The 20,315-nt window shown below is 40.5% G+C and overlaps 2 protein-coding genes across 4 annotated transcripts in view; one reads left to right on the top strand and one right to left on the bottom strand.

Moving 5' to 3' along the window:
• The first annotated feature begins 100 nt into the window (after nucleotides 1-100).
• On the top strand, nucleotides 101-3,785 carry LOC147140712 (UAP56-interacting factor-like). Its single transcript, XM_086043310.1, has 9 exons — nucleotides 101-321; nucleotides 597-731; nucleotides 798-934; nucleotides 2,407-2,555; nucleotides 2,674-2,740; nucleotides 2,830-2,885; nucleotides 3,004-3,078; nucleotides 3,155-3,281; nucleotides 3,423-3,785. Exons 1-9 carry the CDS (start codon nucleotides 264-266, stop codon nucleotides 3,513-3,515), a joined length of 897 nt encoding a protein of 298 aa, XP_085899436.1. The 5' UTR covers nucleotides 101-263; the 3' UTR covers nucleotides 3,516-3,785.
• A 598-nt stretch (nucleotides 3,786-4,383) lies between these two features.
• Nucleotides 4,384-20,315, bottom strand: part of LOC147140711 (TSC22 domain family protein 2-like) — a 32,083-nt gene continuing 16,151 nt past the window's right edge. For all 3 annotated transcript variants that reach the window (XM_086043306.1, XM_086043307.1, XM_086043308.1), the window contains 2 exons: nucleotides 9,684-9,735; nucleotides 4,384-8,891 (listed from right to left, as the gene is read on the bottom strand). In XM_086043306.1, coding sequence (XP_085899432.1) covers nucleotides 8,532-8,891; nucleotides 9,684-9,735 — 412 coding nt within the window. In that variant the 3' untranslated portion in view covers nucleotides 4,384-8,531. The remainder of the gene's footprint in view (nucleotides 8,892-9,683; nucleotides 9,736-20,315) is intronic.

Raw genomic sequence — 20,315 nt, 5'->3', positions numbered from 1 at the left:
TATTATGAGCTGAATGGGACGCGACCAACCACACGGCCCGCCCACTTCCGGGTTGCCACGCGAAATACATCGTCCACAATGCAGCAGTAATATTCGCGCACGCGTACTATAGTTTACGTTCGAGGGGGTGGGGAAGGGCCCGGACAACAATTTAGCTTGCAAGGGTTAGCAGAATCAAACGTCACCCCGTATTTTTTGTCTGTTTGTTTGTCCGTTTTTTATTTAATTTTTTTTTCAGGCGTTTATCCGCGCTGTCTATCGGAATGAATAAACGTCATAATAAAAAGACGGTGGTTCGCGATAAGGTGGACATGTCACTAGGTAAGGTCCCCAGCATGGACGCTTTAGCCTAAAAATGGATTCTTGGCTGTTGCTGTCAGTCAGCTGGGTTCAGTTCTGTTACCTTCATTGTACATAGTTTTGCTCCGATGTTTACTTTTCAATTTTATCCGCCATTAGCCAGGTTAGTTACACACACATCCAATTATATTAGACCAGCAAAAACTATGCATACATTTTGATTGGATACACTTCTATGACTTTCTGTGACTCTTCCAGTCTCTGTTGCCATTGCAATTCTGTTTGATTTTTGACAGATGATATCATTCGGTTGAATAAAAAAGATCAACACACAAAAGGGAAACAACCCAACAAAAATCAACAAACACTCCGCCAGCGAAGGACTCCTATAACACAAGGAAGCATGAAAGCTTGGTCCAGAAACACAAACGGTATTTTACATTTCTTCTTCACGCTGCCTTGTCGACACATTATCCGTACCTATTAACACATTACAGGCAGCGTGTTCCGAGTAGGAGGAGGAGCAGCAACTAAATTAAGAACTCGGGTCATCTCTGGTGTGCGGCGAGGTCAGGGGGTCATCGCTGGTCTGGCAGCCCGGAGGAATGCGACCCTCCTCAAGCGATCCACTCAGGTGACTTCTATCAGGATGTAACCTTATTCACATCCTTTCATCCTTAGATACAGTAATAATAACTTGTATTTGCAGACCGCAAAGTTTGGGTCCTTATTCGCGTTACATAACTTGACTTAAGAGTTTAATTTGTTTTGTGACCACACTTGTAAAGAAGACACTTGTATCTCAAGTCATCTTTCCCCATTGAAATGCTATTGATTTATTCCAGCTCCCATGTTTAAAAGAAATAGCACTGTTTAGTATTGTGCCTCTTAAAAACACACAGAAATGAGATGATTCAATAAAATGTAAAGAATTCTAAAATTGATGCATCATTATTTTATGCCTTAGCCACAAGGAGGAAATTTAATACTTAGTAATTAATTCACAAATAAGACAAAAAACAGTTACAACTGTTCCATAAGCTACAGTAATAGTTGTTTTTCACAGAGGATGAACAATGTATACCTGTGAGTCTTGCCTTATCGTCTGTCTATGTGTGTTGCTGCACCATTTGTATTCAAATAGCCATCACTTAAAGGGTTACAACACGTTTGACCATTGATGGCATTTTTGCATTGTATGTTAGTGTTAAGTTAGCATCATGTTGAAAGGCAAAGTTATGTGGTTGTTTTCAATATGTAACATGGAATTTCAGGGCAAAGTACCGCTGAGGTCAAATGATTACTGGTAAGCTTCGAGGCAGAGATTTTGCTTTGGCTTTATTGTATTACATTTTTCGCAATCGAAATACTGTATACCGGTTATTTGATTAATCATTTCAGTCCTAAATCTTACCACATACTCAACTGAGATAGGCTTTTCATCAATTTTGTAGTGAACACAAGAACAATTTTCTGGATTTATGATGATTCACCTCAACTGTGGTTAAATTGTGGCCAATTAAGTGTTATTCTAAAATATAGCCTTCCTTGACTTTCATTGTGTACTGATTTTTGCGACATTGAATTAACTTAGAGTGTCCTCATTTATGTTGAGCACTGTGTAGTGTATTTAGATTATATCCATCCATTATCGATACCGCTTGTCCTCACAAGGGTCTCGGGGGAATGCTAGAGCCTATCCCAGCTGTCTTCGGGCAGTGGGCGGGGGACACCCCGAATTTGTTGCCAGCCAATCGCAGGGCACACAGAGACAAACATCCGCACTCACAATCACACCTATAGGGGCAATTTAGAGAGTCCAATCAACTTACCATGCATGTTTTTCGAATGTGGGAGGAAACCGGAGTACCCTGAGAAAACCCACGCAGGCACGGGGAGAACATGCAAACTCCACACAGGGAGGCCGGGGCCGGGATCGAACCCACGACCTCTGAACTGTGAGGCAGACGTGCTAACCGGTCGACCGTATTTAGATTATAACATACTGCAATATACATTTAATTAAGTCTTACTGAGCTGTGGAAATGCTATTTATAAAGTTTTCTTTCATATGATTTGAAGATTTGTATGTTTTATTTGTTTTAGCGTACAAAGCAAAAGCCCCAACCTTTTCTTCAATACACTCTGCGCGTTGATGGAAAGGTTGGTGCTTCTGCTTTGTATAGAAACGCTGACATCACCAGGACGGACCCCAGTGGAACGCCAGTCAACAGACCATTTCAAGTGGGACGACGGTGAGAAAACCTTTGCTACTCATCCACAAAAGTTGACAACAGGACAACTTGGACTTGTTTGCTGTCCAAAAAGAAAGCATATCAAATGGCATTGATATTCTGTGTTCCTTTCATGAAGAAATCTCCCCTATGTGCATCAGACAGATGCACGCCAGGCCACATTTCTTCATCACAGAGGACTCAAGGTGATGGGATACGAGTGTCTGGTGATGAATCTAAGCATGTCGTGTCAATAACACCGTTTTGCAACTTTCTGTTTTTTGCTCCACATCAGGTTCAAACTCTTGTGCAGAAGCCAAATCCTCACACTCTTCCTGTCAGAACTCGACCGTTAGTCGTCGTTCAATATCGTTGCCGTCGGGTGGAATCCTTGCATTTCCAAAATCACTACTTTTCAGAAATCCCAAAACGCCCGCAGTATGTCTTATCTTTTCTGTTTGTCCACTAGGTGGCGCACGTCAACTAGTAGCACTGGAGTCTTGACTGTATCCATAGACAACCCCACAGCCATGACTCAGCCTGAGTAAGACTCATTCGACACAAACAATTCTGACACGCAGGAGGAACATGACTTGTTCGATCTGCTTTCTCTCCCGTAGGCCTCCTTCTGCTTGGACTCTGCACCCCACGACGGCTCACTTGGCCGCAAGTGACGTGGAAACGGCAGAGAAGAAAATACCTAAAGGAGTGCCACTCCAATTTGACATCAACAGTGTTGGGAAACCGGTAAGTTATAAAGCGTAGGAACCTACATACAACTGGTCCTGGTCACTGAACTTTGGGATAACATTTTTAGAATGAACCTGAAATTCACTTGGTTAGCTAACATCACACTTTTTTTTATTTTTTTATTCCTCCTTCCAAAAGCAAACATCAATGACCTTGAACGAGAGATTCCGCATATTAAAAGAACGACGTGTACAAAAAAGTAAAGGCAGCAGATTTGTTGTGGTGGACTAGACTTGAGGAGGAACTGCAGACAATAAAAACGAGAGCCCACAGAAGCCCAACTCTCCGTGTGCGGACTCCTTTACTTTCCCCCCCAATAACAGGTTGTGTGTCAACTGAGAACTAAATGCAACAGTGTGGATATCTGTAGACTTTTTATACTGTCGTATATTCAACGGTTGATGTTTCTGTCGTTGCTGTAAGAACCACATGTCTTTTTTTTTTAATGAACGTCTTTTGTAACGTTTATTCAATTAAAGGACATTCCTCGTTAAATTGTCATTTGACTCAACTCAACTTTATTTGTAGAGCACGTTCAAAAACAACTACAGCTGAAGCAAAGCAGTATACATAAAACAAATATAAAAGATAAAGTTGACTTTTTCTCATAAAAATATACTTTAAAAAAACGAAACAAAATGAGTACCTATGTTGGCTGGCTGCAAATAAGATTACAATTGAAATTAAATTGTGCCTACATGTGGCAATACTACATTTTGCATCGGCATGGGTGAAGTAATGGTTACTATGTCTGCCTCATGTTTGAGAGGTCGTGGGTTCGGGCCTTTCTGTGTGGAGTTTGTATGTTTTCCTCACAGGTACTCCCATCGGCAGTCCAAGAACATACATGATACGGCCAATTTAGAGTCTTCAATCTCAGTCTCGTAACGACACACACAAAAAAATGTCTTATCCACTCTTAAGTCACAGTAGGCTACTCATATCTCAAGGTGTACGTCATTTTAAAAATGTGACAAGTGAGAATGAATTATCTTGTTAAAAGGAACATCTGTCCGTAAAAATCTAATGTGGTTTTCAAGCACAAATGTTTATTAAAGTTAGATACTCGTCAAAGAGGTTACTAACAACAAAAGCGAACTGGAATTTGAATATTGCTTTTATTTAAATACAATACAATTTGCAATGTAACAAAACTATTGGCATATGAAATTCAAACACCTTTTTAATGAACAAAACATGGCTCACTTCATTTTGTGTGACTAGTGTCCGTAAACACGAGTTTTTATTTTTCTCACTGCTGGCGCCAACTCTACTGTGATTGAACCCCTTTCCTCCCTCATACCCTGCTTCCCACTTACACGGTTCACAGACTGTCTAATAGTAAGAGTGCTCAATAAAAATGAGGTAAGAAAGTGGTTTGAAGGTTACAGAACATGCTGAATGGCAACAAAAATATTTTGTGGTGGCGTCAGAAGAAGAAAAAAGAAAGAAAATACACTACCACGAAAAAGTTAAGGATATTGGGCTTTGGGGTGAAATTTCTGGATGAACCTAAAATGCACTCGAACATTTTCAGGTGAACTTCATTTGAACGTAACATTTGAATGACTCAAGCCACTTCTATGCCTTTCTGAGACTGGAAGAGTCACAGAAAGGCATTGAAGTGGATGTCCTGGGAAATGTTAATGGCTTTGTGCGAAAGCCTACTCAAAGAGTTTGGTGTTTTCAACATTAGTGCGAATAGCAAGCCTTACGATGCATGATTCATCAAGAGCGGATCTTATTTTGAGAAACTGGCCCTGTTTTGTCAAAATCTGTCAGTGGCCACTGAATTTACAGTGTCAGCAACAGGTTGCAACAGAGAGAGTGGAACGGTCACAGAAAGGCCATTTTTTTATTCATCCTGAAATTTCACCAGAAACCCCAGTATATTTCCGAGAAGTGTACATGTGTGCATTAAAAAAACCCCAAAAAAAACGTAATCACTTGACACAGCTTTGCATCTTTGGTTACAAAGTAGGTTGAATGATTTCACAGCTTTCCCTCCACCCCCGCACCCAAGTGAAATGGGCGGAGGTGTGGCAATACCAATTCACTTTTAGCCAACGACTTCGGTTTCAGATGCCTCCTCTGGGGCACCAGATCAGATTTAATATCATCAGCAGGTAAGGAGTCACCTATCAAGGCTTTTTATGATTGAATAACATACATTCATACCGAGTCTTAACTTGAAATTGGCAGTGGCAGCATGAAATTTGAGTTAGTGTTTAACGTTTGTCAGAATTCCATGTCGCTTTTTGTTTTTCACCGCTGCGTGTAAAAGCAGGGGTTCTCAAACTTTCTGGGGCCAGTGGAGAATTTTTTTTCCATTCCATTCCTTTTCATAAGGCTGCAAGAAATTATCCAAGTACACTAAATTGGTCCAAAATAATTCTCTTTCAATAATGTACCTTTTCTTGTCTATGCTAGTGAAATACAGTGACAGGCGGAAAAAATGAAATCTTGTCCACTTACTCTTCCAAGATAGTACACAAACCATGTATACACTTTTTGTTTAGTGGTGTGCCATGAGATTTGTTTTTTCAAATTGGCCCAATAAAGGGTGGGAAACACCGATCTAAATACTATAGGGAGTAAACCTGCCTATTTTCAAGAAATGATATTCATGTTACTAAAAATTCAGTACAAATTCATATTTTCTCTGAAAGGAATTTATGAGAGCAAATGAATATTTTAGAGAAAATTTTGAGAATAATGTCGCATGCAACAACACAAGTTGCAATCATTACAAGAACGGAGATGTATTTTGTCTCCATAAAAAGTAATCAATTAAAAGTAATCTCATGAGTATTAAGTGGTATTTTTTCCCAAAATAGTCTTAAAGTTATCTTAAAAATAAATTCAACAGGAGAAGAAAATCATATTTCAGTAAGTGCATTTTAAAAAGACAACTTTTTTTTCCGGAACATTGTACCTTTTATTTTGAAAAAGTTGCCTTTACTCTTTGAATTACAGGACTATCCAGTGGTACCTTGACTCCCGAGTTCATTCATTCTGTGAGCTCAAATTAATTACTCCCATCTCATATTGCTCTGCCGATGTAGTGGCGTTCGCTGTTGCCATCTATTCACAACAAAAATGTTGGCTCGCAACACTAGGCATAAAAAAAATAAATAAATAAATTAAAAATTGACCAAGATAATGGTCTAATTTATATAGCGTGCTTCTAGACATTACAAGACACTTTAAATGGCTCAAGAAAAAAATGTATATATCATTATTTTTTGTTCAGATTTATCTGCGCTTATAATTGACCCAAAGCTAAGGTAGGGAGGGTAATTGGTTTGTTTAATTGGACTACGTTTCCCATGTTGTTAGCCTAGTAGCATAATTGCCCAAGTCAAAAGCCCCCCCCCCCAATATTTATTTAAAATGCGCATGTGTCATCCAGGTCATGGTAATTGGCAAAGGTTTATTCAAGGCAACTGGACATTGTTGGAATTTGTTGTGTTTCCTGTAAAAACAAATTACTTGAGCAATTTAGCTGTTGAACTATGCACTTCTTAAAAAAAAAAAAAAAAAAATGACATCCCGTAATTGATACACATTTTGCAGACCCAGACTCCAGTTTGAGAACCCCTGTTGTAAAGCATTGCCCACCTGGGAGGGTTGGCCAATTTTTTTTCAAAAACACTGTTGTTTAAAAAAATAAAATAACAGGGCTATTGTTTCATTCAATTAATTTATGAATATAGCAGCCCCTATAATAAATAAAACACTTGACAGCAGAAGTCAAAAGTCTGACGGAAGGGTTGATGTACAATGACAGAGGTGGCGCTCCATAGACGAGACTTTTTCTTTACAAGGATTCAGCAAGGCTTAAATGCCCCCCCATTCCCCCACCCCACCCTACCCTATTTTACCCACATGGATCTTCTTAAAAAAATATTATTTTTTGACAATCATTCGTCCGTTAATGTGAGGCAAAACCCCTCCCTTTATCCTCTCGTTTACGGACTTGTGCAGGTCTCAGATCAGTCTTGGACCCCCGCAGTCGTCCACAAGTTGGGGTGAGGAGGGGGGAGCCAAGTTTCAAAAAAGAAACATCACCCCGAGTTCTCTGATACACGCTGTCCGATTCTGTCTCCTGATGATTGCATTAACACTGGAAAGGCCCACAGTACAGGCACGCACGCGCACACACACACACAGCCCGAGACGAATCTCACACACACACACATAACATGCACACACAAAAAAAGCACTGCACTTTGTGGTCAAGCTGGTGGCTAAAAGGACAAAAGTTTCTTGAAAGTTTTTTTTTTTCTGTAGAATTCACACACACTACAGTGAACCCCCACCTTTCCGCAGAACTCGGGTGTACTTTTGTGCTCTTTCTGTCATCATCTAAGATGCCACAAGGTGGTGCCAAACACCTGGCCAATAGGAAAGTTGGGTTTGGTGTCGAGGAAGCGCATTATTCAAAAAGTTTGGGAGTTTTGGTTTTCGTGAAAATTTTGGGTTAAGCCTAAAAGACACTGTGACTGACCTTTTATAGCTGACTTAATTTCACCCTCTCGGCCACTTCGATGTCTTTCGGTGACTCCTCCAGTCACACTCCGAGCTCAGTGGGCACTCCCCTCTAAGAACAACAGGATATCCTCTAAGGGAAGTGGTTACTTCCTTTTGAGCTTACAATGTTAGCAAGTTGCAACAGAGAAACTGGAAGACTCACAGAAAGAAACAGAAGCGGATATCCCTGAAAATATTGTCTCAAACACCCGTCGAGAATTTTGCTGTTCTGTCCCAAGTTAGATCCCAATTTCCCCGTTTTTTGTGAGTAGTGTACGTTAAAGTGATACATCTTGTCTGAACTTGTCAGGGAGGAGCTATGTTTAGCTGTGGTTGTTAGCGGAGAGTCTTGTTTGAGCTAACACATTTCTCGTCACTTTACTGTTTCTAGTACAACTTTGTGCTGGTGATTGTGGTTATCATTGTTTCATGGATTGTCTCCGGTTTTGTCAAAGCACTTTGTCAACACTTTTTTTTTTTAGAGGTGCTATAAAAATAAAATCATCATTTGTATTACTTCCGGTGCTTTTTGTGTAAATCAAGTAATCCGTAAGCTAATTCATTTTAAGGGCAATATCGAGTTTCAAGTGAAATTCAAGTCTTGGGTTGGCATCATCATTGGCCGCAGGGCTCCGTCCCTATCCCACGTGAATAGCGGGGGTTGACTGTAATTGTAATGCATCTTGTGGTTGTCTACACCCGTTGCACAATTTTTCAAGCTGAGGTGACGTTGGGTTGCTGTTGGCTTGCGTCGAACTGAGGATGAGTCTGCGGGGCCTTCGGATGTTGCTGCTGATGCTGCTGCTGCTGGAGCAGGGGCGGAAGCCCCACCGCCGGCTGCTGGGGGGGCTGCGAGGGCTGAGACTGAGGCGGCGGTGCCGTCGGTGTGGGGCCGGTCGAGGCACCCGCAGATTGGGCGGGAAGCTGCGAGAGCTGCTCGCTGTTGGCCAGAGATTTCAACACGGCGTTCTCCCGCTCCAGCACCGAGTTCCTCTCGAAGAGCTCTTTGATTTGCTCCTTTAAGACCTCCACCTCTTCCCGCACGGCGTACATCAGATGGCTTTTCACCAGGTCCTGACGGTAAACACAAAACACAGAGTGTCTGATACAGTGGTACCTTGATTTATAAGTTGAATTTGTTCCGTGATTAAGCTTGTAACTAAATTCACTCATATAGGAACTCAAATTCCCCTACTGAAACGCTAATAATCTGCCATCGGCGCTAGCTGATGTGCACTACTTATACTAACAGGGCGAACATCGGCAAGGACATTTATACAGTATGTTGCAAAAACGGCGCCTTTTTATCTCAAAAGCACAAGACTTTATTCAAGTAATAATATGCCTTTTGTTCTTAAAAAAAGACTATTCATATAGGAGTGTGAGATTTATGTGACAGCTCACAAGCACATCAGGGCTTTAACCGACCCAAAGCTAAATTTAGGCAGGAGAGCACATTTAAAAAAAATATGACAATTTATTGCAAATGATTTTTGCAGACCTGCCTTAAAGTTACAAAAAAAAATCCTCCACAACTCCAGATTAACTCCTTCTGCACTAAAGTTCCTTGATAAATGATGGGGAAAATTACTAATGAATTAACATTCAAAATAAGTTATTTGAAAATCTTTTTATTTTTAGTTGGATGTGTGAATCTTTCTGTGAATGTCCGGAACCACTCCTGAACACATGCCAGTGTCATGCCACCTTGCAAAGGGGGTTGCCATATCTTGGATGTAGCGTCAACTTCCCAAAGCTGGCATCAGATCAGACACATTTGATTTCCTAACTTGTCAATTATTACATTCCTACAGAATGTGTGCTGACGTGCAAAACCTCAATATCACTCATAAAGCAAGTACTCACCATGGCCTGTTCTATTTTGTTATCAATGGCAACAATATTGGTTCCAGAGGCACTGTAACAGAGAAAAAGAAGGAAAAGAAAAAAAAAATCTGTGAATTTCAACAAAAGTATCATTTTACACATCTAGGTCAGATGCTACTTCCAATCAAATGTGGGTCAGACTTTATAAAGAAACGCAGACTTGGTTAGTGCAAATAATGCACATTCCCATTCTGTGGTGAGAGTCAAACCAATCCAATACATCGTGACCTATACATCCAACAAGTTTGAATCTATTTTGCAATTCCAAAACCTTCATCGCCATTAGGTGTGGAGTCGTGCAGCCAGCATTTAAATACCTGCAATGCCGGCGAGGGGAGAGCAGCGGGCTCGTCCCTCCCCGGGCCGGGCCGGCGGTACAGCATGGGACCTTGTAGGAAAATCTACACGGCATGCTTTGTCTGCCGGCACCGACCGCTTCGTGGGCAGTTGCGGAAAAGAGAGCCACGGTGGCGGACGGGAGGTATTTAGTGGGTGCAAGTGTGACCGCATTTAGAATAAAGAAACATGAACCCACCGAGAGCGAGAGAGGGAGAGAGATTGGCTGAGTTCAAAATCACTCCCTTGTTGCTCTATAGTACCCTACATTGTGAGTTGGACATGTTGTGGTAGCTTTTTACACCACGGGTAATGCGGGCATGTGCCACCTAAAAAAATACATACCTTACCAAGTACCAGCAACATGACTTACATTTAAATACAGTCGGCCTAAGTGTTCATCAAAACCAAGACCGAGGTTAATGATGTAAGTCACTAGGACATTTTGCAGAGTTTCAACATTAACAGTTAAGCCTATAAAATATAATCTCCAACACAAGTGTTTTGCCACTTTTCATTTTTTGCCTGAAAATAACCATTAACCATGTAAAAATCCACTTCACGTAATTGACCAAAATAAGAATACTTAAAGGGTTTAACTGTACATCAAGTTAAAAGCATATTTTACCTTGACAGGAATGTTTTTTTTTTTAATTCCACAGTATAAGGATGCATTTTTTCCATTGGAAAATGCCTTGACTGCTGATAAATGAACCTTGACTGCCCTCTACTGGCCTAAAAATGAACGGTGCAATGGCATGTTGCTATTGGTTGACAGAGGGCAATAAAACACTGCTGCTGCCCAGTAAAGCTGGGGGTTTTCCAGCATATAGAATTTGCAGTTAGCCGCCTCCTAATTTCCAACCGTCTCTGTCTCTAAAACCTCTGACATTATGAAAAAAGATATTATTTGACCAGAGCTGCACTCAGTTGGGTGTCAACTGCTATTGTGGTTTTAGGCCGCAGCCTCGGGGTGACGCTGAATCACTAACATCACAAATGTGCGGGGATCATTTAATAGATTTTCCAAGATATAAATATTGGCTCTTTTGTAACAAAGCGCATCTGATTTCTCAGACAAATATTAAGGCAATATTAGTTGAGTAACGTTACAATCCCATTATCTTGGTGAGTTCAACTAATTTACGGTGATAAGAAAAACATTTATTCCTGATCTTTCTGGATTTCACTTTTCAAATAACAGCAAATGTAATCTTACAATTTTTTCCCGCACATCACCTCACTGCAATGCTTCCTGATCAACATACTCAAGCCAAGTGTAATGACAACTACTGTGATTTTCGGACTACAAACGCACCTGATTGAAAGCCGCAACGGCTAAATTTAACCAGAAAAAGAAATTTGCACACATTGGCTGCTTTGTATTAATAGCCACGGGTCTCCACGTTATATAACATGGGATTTTTGCAAAAAAAAAAAGGTCACACAGATGGACTTTTAAAAATGTATTTACACTTAGATGCTCCCCTGAAACGTCGAACACAGCTATTTACAAAGTGCCGTTCCTGAAACCTCTCAGTCACTCTTGTTGTCGCACATTGCACACAAGTACATGGCAGTGCGGCCTTTGGAAAGGCTTTTGCTATGCGTGTGGGAGATGTAGGGAATGTCGCTCCATGGCCAGAAATGCTGTCCTCCGTAGTCATTGGTGCCAGCAATGGTGCCATCCGGTAGTGAAACAACAGAGAAATGGGGGGCGCACTGCAAAGATAGCTGTATTTATGGCACTCGTTCCCTAGGCTCATTAAACTCAAGATGCTTATTTTCGCGCTATTACTGTATGTATTATATCCTCTATATTTGCTCCTACACAGCCACGAACAGCTACATACAGACTTCCACATTTGTCAGGCAGCCCACATGCGCACTTCCACCACAAATGGCTGTCGAATATTCAGTATGAGAGCAGACTCGGAACAGTGCCACTGGTCCACTGTAATGTGTTTGTTAACCCATTTAGGCCGGGAGCGCATAACCGCGTTTCAACCACTAGAGCCGGGAGCGCTGTTGCGTCTTTCTACTATTAGGGCCGGAAGAGCGTATACGTCATTTTCTTTTTTGGATCCAATTCTCTGTCTTTTAGTTAATGAAATGCATCAGAATATAGACATGACGGTGTTGTGAGCCCTCGGAGGATGTCCCGGAATTTTTTGGAGCCGTAATGGCAGACGAAGATGATCGCGGGAGTTCTGAAATAAGTAATGGTAGTGATAAAAGGCGACACGCTTGTGGACTTTGAAGCGGTGAAACCGGTCGATCGTGATATATGGTTAAAGGTCAGGGTACAAACATTGAAAACTTTTCTGTAACCCTCTAGAACCCCATTTACAATCCATAAGTCATTAAAATGTGATTAGGTCATTGGTAGACAGCAGTTTCATCACTAAATACAATTTAGAATGTGTCGTCTTCCGTGTGAATCTCGCGCCCCTTCATCTTCGTCTTTTTCCGGAGATGTGACATCACAGTAGCCGTAGGATTCAGTGACTACTAATCATGAACGGTCTAATAACGTCCCCTTTTGTCGGCTCGTGTGTTTCAAAATCCTCTCATTCCAAAACATCGCTCGCCAATGAATGTGCTGTTTGTAGCACGTCTATGGTGTGGCGAGCTGTTTAGCTATACCTACGTCACTTCCGGGGGCTAGAGCCACTATTCCTTAAGCTTTTGATTTTGATTTTTTGATTGAAACAGTTAATAATGAACTCTGGCCTGTGTGAAAGCAACATGTCTAAGATTTAAAATTCTTTTGCCTTATGTTTTTGTTTCTTTCTGCTACAGGGGCTGAGATATCAATTCTTTTGTAAGTGTTGAATATCTGGGAAAACTTTAGGTTTTAGAGGGTGACTCCAAAATCGCCCTTAGGCTTTAGAGAGATGTTTCGCCGGGTGATTCAGGCCTTAATGGGTTATTTTCATTGGTCAGATGTGACGAGACTTTGGGTAAATCTACTGGCTGCTTGAAACTGCTTAGTAAAAATTTTTGCACGGTTGGCACGAGGGCTCAGGCTCTATCAAGTAGTGAGGGAACACTGTGTACTGAACACAATGATCTTGTCTCAATTCACTGACATATTTGCATCGTGTGGATTCTGGGCCAGTTGAGTTAAACACAAAGCTATCACTCTTTTGTATAAATGGCAACAGGTGGGGAAATAATTGTACCTTCTTCCATCTAAAGGAAGAGCATGTAATCGTTCAACATATCACTGTACGTCACTGGCATAGATAGGTGAAGAAAGATGCATTATTTGTAGTGTACAATAACGAATTTTCCGAAAAATAAAATTGGATTGGATAATTTCTCGTGGCCCACCTGAATGGCAGGTGGTTAGTTATCGCTGCTCAAATAAAAAGGTCGATTTGGCATACGCGTGAGCAGAATTTTTCTTCAATTTAGCTGCCTAATACCATAACCAGAAATCAAGTCAATCAAAGATGCATTATTTGTAGTCTACAAAAAACAATTTTCCGAAAAATTAAGTTGGATTGGATAATTTCTCGTGGCACACCTGAATGGCAGGTGGTTAGTTATCGCTGCTCAAATAAAAATATCGATTTGGCATACGCGTGAGCAGAATTTTTCTTCAATTTAGCTGCCTAATAGCATAACCAGAAATCAAGTCAATCTTTAAAAAAATAAAAAAAAATACAATTTTGGATTCAGTCAGCAGCATGGAGGTAGATAAAAAAGAAACACATTGCTTTAAAAACACCCAATTATTCTCCCTTTTTGGACAAGATGTTCTGTTCCTTACTGCCGTTCATTTTATGGGAGTGAGGTCAGTAGTGCTTTCATTAGATGGTAGTCAAAAGGCTGCACTGATGGGGCTTCACGATGCTCCCCCATCAAACTGTCACATCATTTGTCTTGAATGACTTCATTGGAGACGACTGCGTGGGCTACGCAGTCATTGCACTGTCCAAAAGGCAAGTATTGCGACTGAGATTTTCAGTGACTCAAACTAAAGAGAAACGCACACACACACACCTAGCATAAATCACATGCAGGAATGCACACTATAGGAGCCACAAGTTCCAAAGTCGGGCCCATACTGCGCATAAAGTATAGTATAGGACCCCCTAAAAGCCCCACAAAGTTGTTACATAACCAATTGTTACATAAACTAGAATTAATACATTTCAAATCATCTTTTTCCATTGAAAGTAAAACGAACAAAAAAATGTAATGTGTATTTTAGCAAAAATAGCCCTCAACACTATTGTCATAAAGAAGCATACATACAAAATTAAATAGAATGTAAGGGGTTAAACCGTTTCTGCATCACTCCTTGGCCACCAGGGGCAGTATAATAAACATGCATATACACAGTAAGAAGACTGTCACAAGTTCTCAATATAGAGCAGGAATGTGTGTGTAATGTTAAAAGTTTATCTATATGTTCTTATTCCTTTCAGAGAATAAACAGTATGCCTAGGAATGGGCGAGTACCATGTATCGGTATCGGGCCGATGTCAGCCTTATTTCAACGTATCAAATAGCGGTCCAATACCAATACCCTCTTGTGGCTGTTTTACTGTCAGGGATTAAATGGCATGCATGGCTAACAACATTTTCTAAGTGAACTGTATCAATGTCAGTCCTCTCATATGCTCATAATGCCATTTCTATAAGTACAGGTATGTGTATGCCTAGATAGTTTATATGAACCCATTAAGGCCTAAAGCGCTGGGAGGCAGCTTTATTTACATAGCACATTTAATACACAGAGCTACTGCTTCACTTGTGTTTATATAACGTTAATGGGCTCATAGTAATGTTACAAGTAGTTTTGAGTTGAAGAAGAGCTGTATATTACAATTCTGCCAACGTCTGTAGCCTTAACTTACCTTCGCTCACTGGACCGTTTGCAATATTTTATCTTCTTACGTGCGTGCGTGAGTCTTGAAACGCAATGCTCTTGCTCAACTCTCGAAGCAACAAGCAGCTTTGACTGCTGTTTGGCTGTTACCCACTGCAGCAACCAATCAGATGGTGCTGTGGGCGGGTCAATGCCGGACACAGTCACAGCCTCAGGAGACAGCGGACAGAGATGTGCGTTGCGGCTATGAGAGCCAAAATAATTGAGTTTTTAATTGATAGCATATCGGCCACTAAATTAATAAAAAAAGGCAGATGCCGATAATCGCCAAAGTGCCAAATATCGGCCCCGATAATTGGTCCCTCTCTATTGCCGATCATTGAAGGGATAGAACGGGGGTCTTTAGCATTATAATCTGGCTTCACTGCGCTCTGATCACCGAGAAGAGTTTCACAATGGGTGGGATTCACTGTGTGTGCCTGTACCGGGCATTTGGGTTTGATCGGTGTATTATTATCAACAATCAGTTTTGTATTTTTTATTCATTCACTTTATTTTCAGATCAGCACACAGTGCATGATTCCAGATTAAGTGTTTAGATTCAAACACCACAGTTGAATTAAACGGTGCCTTCAGAACAAGATGACAAACTTGTGTTGCTAAAACTCTGGTTAAATGGTAGGTAGGGGTGGGCGATATGACGATATTAGATCGTTAAGCGATTCAACTTGTTCACAATCTCATAAAGCCGGAAGATCGTTTGATTGTCTACATGGCACATTCTGTACAGTTTAGCTGTATGGCTGCGCAAAGCTGCTAACGCGTATACCCGACCACCCAATCACAGCACGCACAGTGCACGTACGTGACACTCCCCGCCTCCCTGTTTGTTTGAATAGCAGGGAGCTATAGCGGAAAGTCATCACAAAGCAGAGTTGGTCCCAAAAAGTAATGCCACATCCACAGTGTCGATTTGGTTTGGCTTTCCCTCGGAGAAGAAAGAGTAAACTTTGCAGTTATTTGCAAAGTTTGCAGAGACTCAGTTCGGACGTCAGCGCCGACAGCCAAAGCAAACGGAGATCAGCCAGAGGCAGCCGCTAGCTCCAAGCTAACGCAACCCACGGTAACACAGTCATTTTAACAAGGGCATTCCATATGAAAAAACAAGCAAGCAGTGTAAAGAAGTAATTGAGCCAGTGATTTATTACCTTGCTGAAGACATAATTCCCATTAAAACAGTGGAAAACGAGGGGTTTAAAAGACTCTTCAAAGTACTACACCCGCGTTACGAGCTGTGTTTTTATGTTTACGTTATGTTTACATTCACTGCACATTTTGATAGAAATTGTCACTATTCAAATTAAAACCTGTTCAGAAAGCTTAGCTAGCTTAAAATGTCATTTTTTTCTTTTAGAGTTTTATATACATTTTAAATATGTTTTAAATGTTTAACATGAGGAAAATGGTCAGAAATGTGCAAATTAGTCTTAAAAAACGAAATATGAAATGAAAGAATCATGATAAAATCGTGATCGTAATTTTATTTTTTTTAAATCGTGATATGATATTTTTGCAATATCGCCCACCCCTAATGGTAGGTATTCTAAAATGTTACTTGAAGCACTGTTGTATTCTATTTAATTCTTTGCACGTCACTGTATGCCTTAAAAAGAATAAAACCACATCTTTTGATTGTGAGTTTTTCTGGCCACTGGATATTTGCATTTCATTTGATTTATTTACTTGAATTTATTTTTTGTGTGTTCTATATCGACGCTGTCCTGTGAAAACCGCTTATCTCCAATTTTGAAAACTTTATTTTCACAATGCGATGTCTGTAACGCGGAAACACCATTCATGTAAAAATAAAAAAATGAAAAAAAATGGAGATAAGTGTTTTTCACATGACAGCGACGATATGAAATATGTATTTTATGAACAAATGGGAAAAGCTAATAGAAAATTGCCATTAATTTAATTTTAAGAAAAAATGCTATATTGGAACATATATGTCTTTAAAATTTGCTGTTATTGGTTTAATAGAAATTTTATGGATCAAAACTACTAGCGTAACAGTTACTTGGCACCTTCACCTTTGAGGGGCGTTGTAGCGTACCCCTGGCTACCAACGCTTCCTTCCAAGTTGTTTATTCTGAGTGCCAAAAACATGTTTAATCTGAAGTGACTGATGACATTTAACTACTGTGTAGTCAAGAAATACTGGCTTACTGTTGTCAAAATGTGTTACCACTCATAAGGAGTTTCTATTTCATCACATTTAACGATAATCCCACATAACATAACAGCTTTGTGAGGCATAATTCACAGCGAAGGTACACAGCAACTGATGGAGCTGCTCTACCATTTGACTTAAGACCAAGCTCACTGGCCAAAACAGTCGAAAGTGAAGATCTACACAAGACAAAAACTATGAGCCAGATTGATGTGGGTGCGTTGTCTTTAAAATGATTAGGTATTTGGTTGAAAAGATATTTGAACACACTGAAGCAAATCAGGACAGCAGTCAAGCCAAACCCATATTAGGACAGCATCTGGAACTGAGAGTTGAACTTCCAGGAATAGCTGGCACAAGGCAAAGACTTTTGAATCAACAGCATGAATGACTTGTGTTTTGTAGAGTGAAAGAGAGAACGTCAGAGAGAGCCTGGCAAGACTGCGTCTCCTGACACACATGATCTTGTTTAAGCCGACAGATCTCATGTCAAACTAACAAAGGGCTTGTTTGAGTGGCTGACTTTCAAAACAAAACTCGCAGTGTAACTCACTGGGTCATGGCAATGTACAAAGTAAACAGTGGCCATGCATGCGAGGTCAAGCACCCGCCGCAAGGGGCTACTGAGGAGAGGAGACCGCTAATAAGGATGTGAAGTTTTCCCGCAGTTGATTACGCACAAGCAAGACCTCTCCTTCTATTACAGGCATCAGTGAAGATCATTTCTCATACACCTGTAAATCAAAAATCCTATTAGAGAGATTAGTCAGTACTGTACGTGGGAGCAAAACCATGCTGAAGACATGATATATTAGGCTAAAAAAGTGAAACCTTCCAAAGATAACATTTGTAAAACATTACTATATGTCTTTGTCCATTATTGTGCTGTATTTTTAATCAGAGAATGTAGAACGATTGGGCCAATTTACAGAATGAGCCACTCCCTGTCATTGACAGGGGTGGGCATTTTACTCAATTTTGCTGGTCCGTCATTCGTCATCCGTCACTGGCCTGGGTATCCGTTTGTCATTTGTCAGTCTGTCATTTTTCGTGACGAACCAAATTGTAATCATGAGTTGATCAGTCCGTCAATTACTCCGTCAGTTAAGTCTGTTGGTCCATCAGTCGGTCCCCCCCGCCAAAAAAGTCAGCTAGCGGACGCGGTTAGTGTTGACTACTCAGACGGACGAAAATCCACTTTCGCCAGTGATTAGTCCGTCTTTCTTAAAAAGAATTTTAGATTAGTACCTCATTCACTGCCGTGGATGTTTATATTCGTCAACTGAAGTTTACTGCCACTGCATTCAATATACTTGTATACTGTATAACTCCTATGTGCAGCGACAGTCTATTCTTAATCCGTATTGTGAAGTAAAGCACAGCAAAAGAGGAAGCGGGTGAACTTAAAAACAAACAAACAAAAAATGCACTACCAGTACACCTGTGCCAAACTGATGGACAGATGCCCAAACGGGAGCCTTTTATTTTTGACAACAAGCGCTGTGCATCAGAAATAGTTGCACTTAAGGCCAGTAGGTCAGACGTGAAATAAGAACCACAGAAATGTAGAAGTGCAGATGACTCAAATATAAGAGCAAACCGACCAGGGTAAAATCACTTGAATACAATTCACATTTATTTCCATTGCTGCTCTATTACTAGCAGACTATGAATATCGAATCGAAAGAAATGTTGAAAATGAATGAACTAAAACAAGGCATTGTGAGAGGGTTACGGTTAAGTCTGCAGGGGGAAAAAAAAACAAAAAGGAAAGCGGATAAAGAAATATGTGCCCATGTGACACAGTTAACACTACTAAAAGTAAAATGTAAATGTAAAAGTTTGTATATTTGTGGGAGGCTTCACAGTGGTTAGCGACTGGTTAGCACATCTGCCTCACAGTGCAGAGGTCGAGGTTTGAATTAGGGCCTTCCTGTGTGTGGTGTTAGCATGTTTTCCTCGTGCCTGCGTGGGTTTTCTCCGGGTACTCCGGTTTCCCCCCACATTCCAAAAACATGCATGATAGGTTAAATGAACACTCTACATCAGGGGTGTGCGAACTTTTTGCGAAGAGGGCCAGATTTGCTGAGGTGAAAATGTGGGGGGCCGACCATTTAGACTGACATACTTTTTTTACATGGAACACAAGTCCAAGCACATTTTAGCAAACCAGCCTGCCTTTCGTTTTTGACTTTTTTGACATTTAAATTTCAAGATTCTTAAAGAGAAAGTCAACCCAAACAGATTTTTTTGAAGAATTTGTTGTAGGCAGGCCCACTAGTTGAAACATGACATTCTGACTAATATTGTGTTTGTGGAATATGAATTAAGCAGCAAAATCCACCCATTTTTAGCTATCTCAGAGGGAGGCCATTTTGTCATTTCTGTCGACTGAAAATGACATCACAGAATGAAATCACGGATGCTCAGGGCTCACATAACGCCCAATCATGGCTCAGCTTCAGAAAACAGGTGAGCTGTCATTTTCATCATGATTAATCCGTGTGGCTCCGCCTGGTGTGCACTTCTTGACCAGAGTTTCACTACTAAGTTACGCAGTAAAACTCAATAAAACTAGTCATTTTTTGCAGAGGATGAACATGCCTGTGAGTATTGTTACAATGTCTGTCTACATGTGTTCCTGTACTATTTGTGTTCAAATATTTGTTTAAAGTGTTAAACCATTAGAAAATTGATGCTAGATTCGTTCTAGCATTCGCCTGTCTATGGTGTTAGCTAGGGGTGTAACAAAAAACGATTTGAATCAGAAAATTGGGACTGATTTAAAAGATGGGAGTGCATCAAATCGAACCGAATCATTCCACCTGTAAATAAATCAAGGTACATATTGAATCGTCTCGCACCCCATGTATTGAGACGCGTTTCGAATCGTCTTTTAACGGGAGGGATGCACACTCCTTGTGTTAGCACTAAGCAAGTGGATTTAAATATCCAGGTTATGTGCTTGTTTTTAATACACAATGTGAAAGTCTCTATGGCTTGGTTCACACCGTAGGTCTTAATGCTGTATTCAGACATTTTGAAAAAAAAAAAGTTTTTTTTTTGTGTAAATGTTCATATTACATTATAAATGCAACCTCGGTCTTGTCTGCTGTATGGAACACATGCGTCGCCAAAGTGACCCGCATGCGCAGGAAAGACGACGTCACTCACGACGTATTGTTTACGGAAGTAAATG

The sequence above is a fragment of the Filicampus tigris genome, chromosome 10 (genome assembly GCF_054856515.1).
Source record: "Filicampus tigris isolate MCC_2025a chromosome 10, RoL_Ftig_1.0, whole genome shotgun sequence".
Lineage (NCBI taxonomy): Eukaryota > Metazoa > Chordata > Actinopteri > Syngnathiformes > Syngnathidae > Filicampus > Filicampus tigris.
The sequence above is the reverse complement of the archived record's forward strand: the minus strand, read 5'-3'. Positions and strand labels throughout refer to the sequence as shown.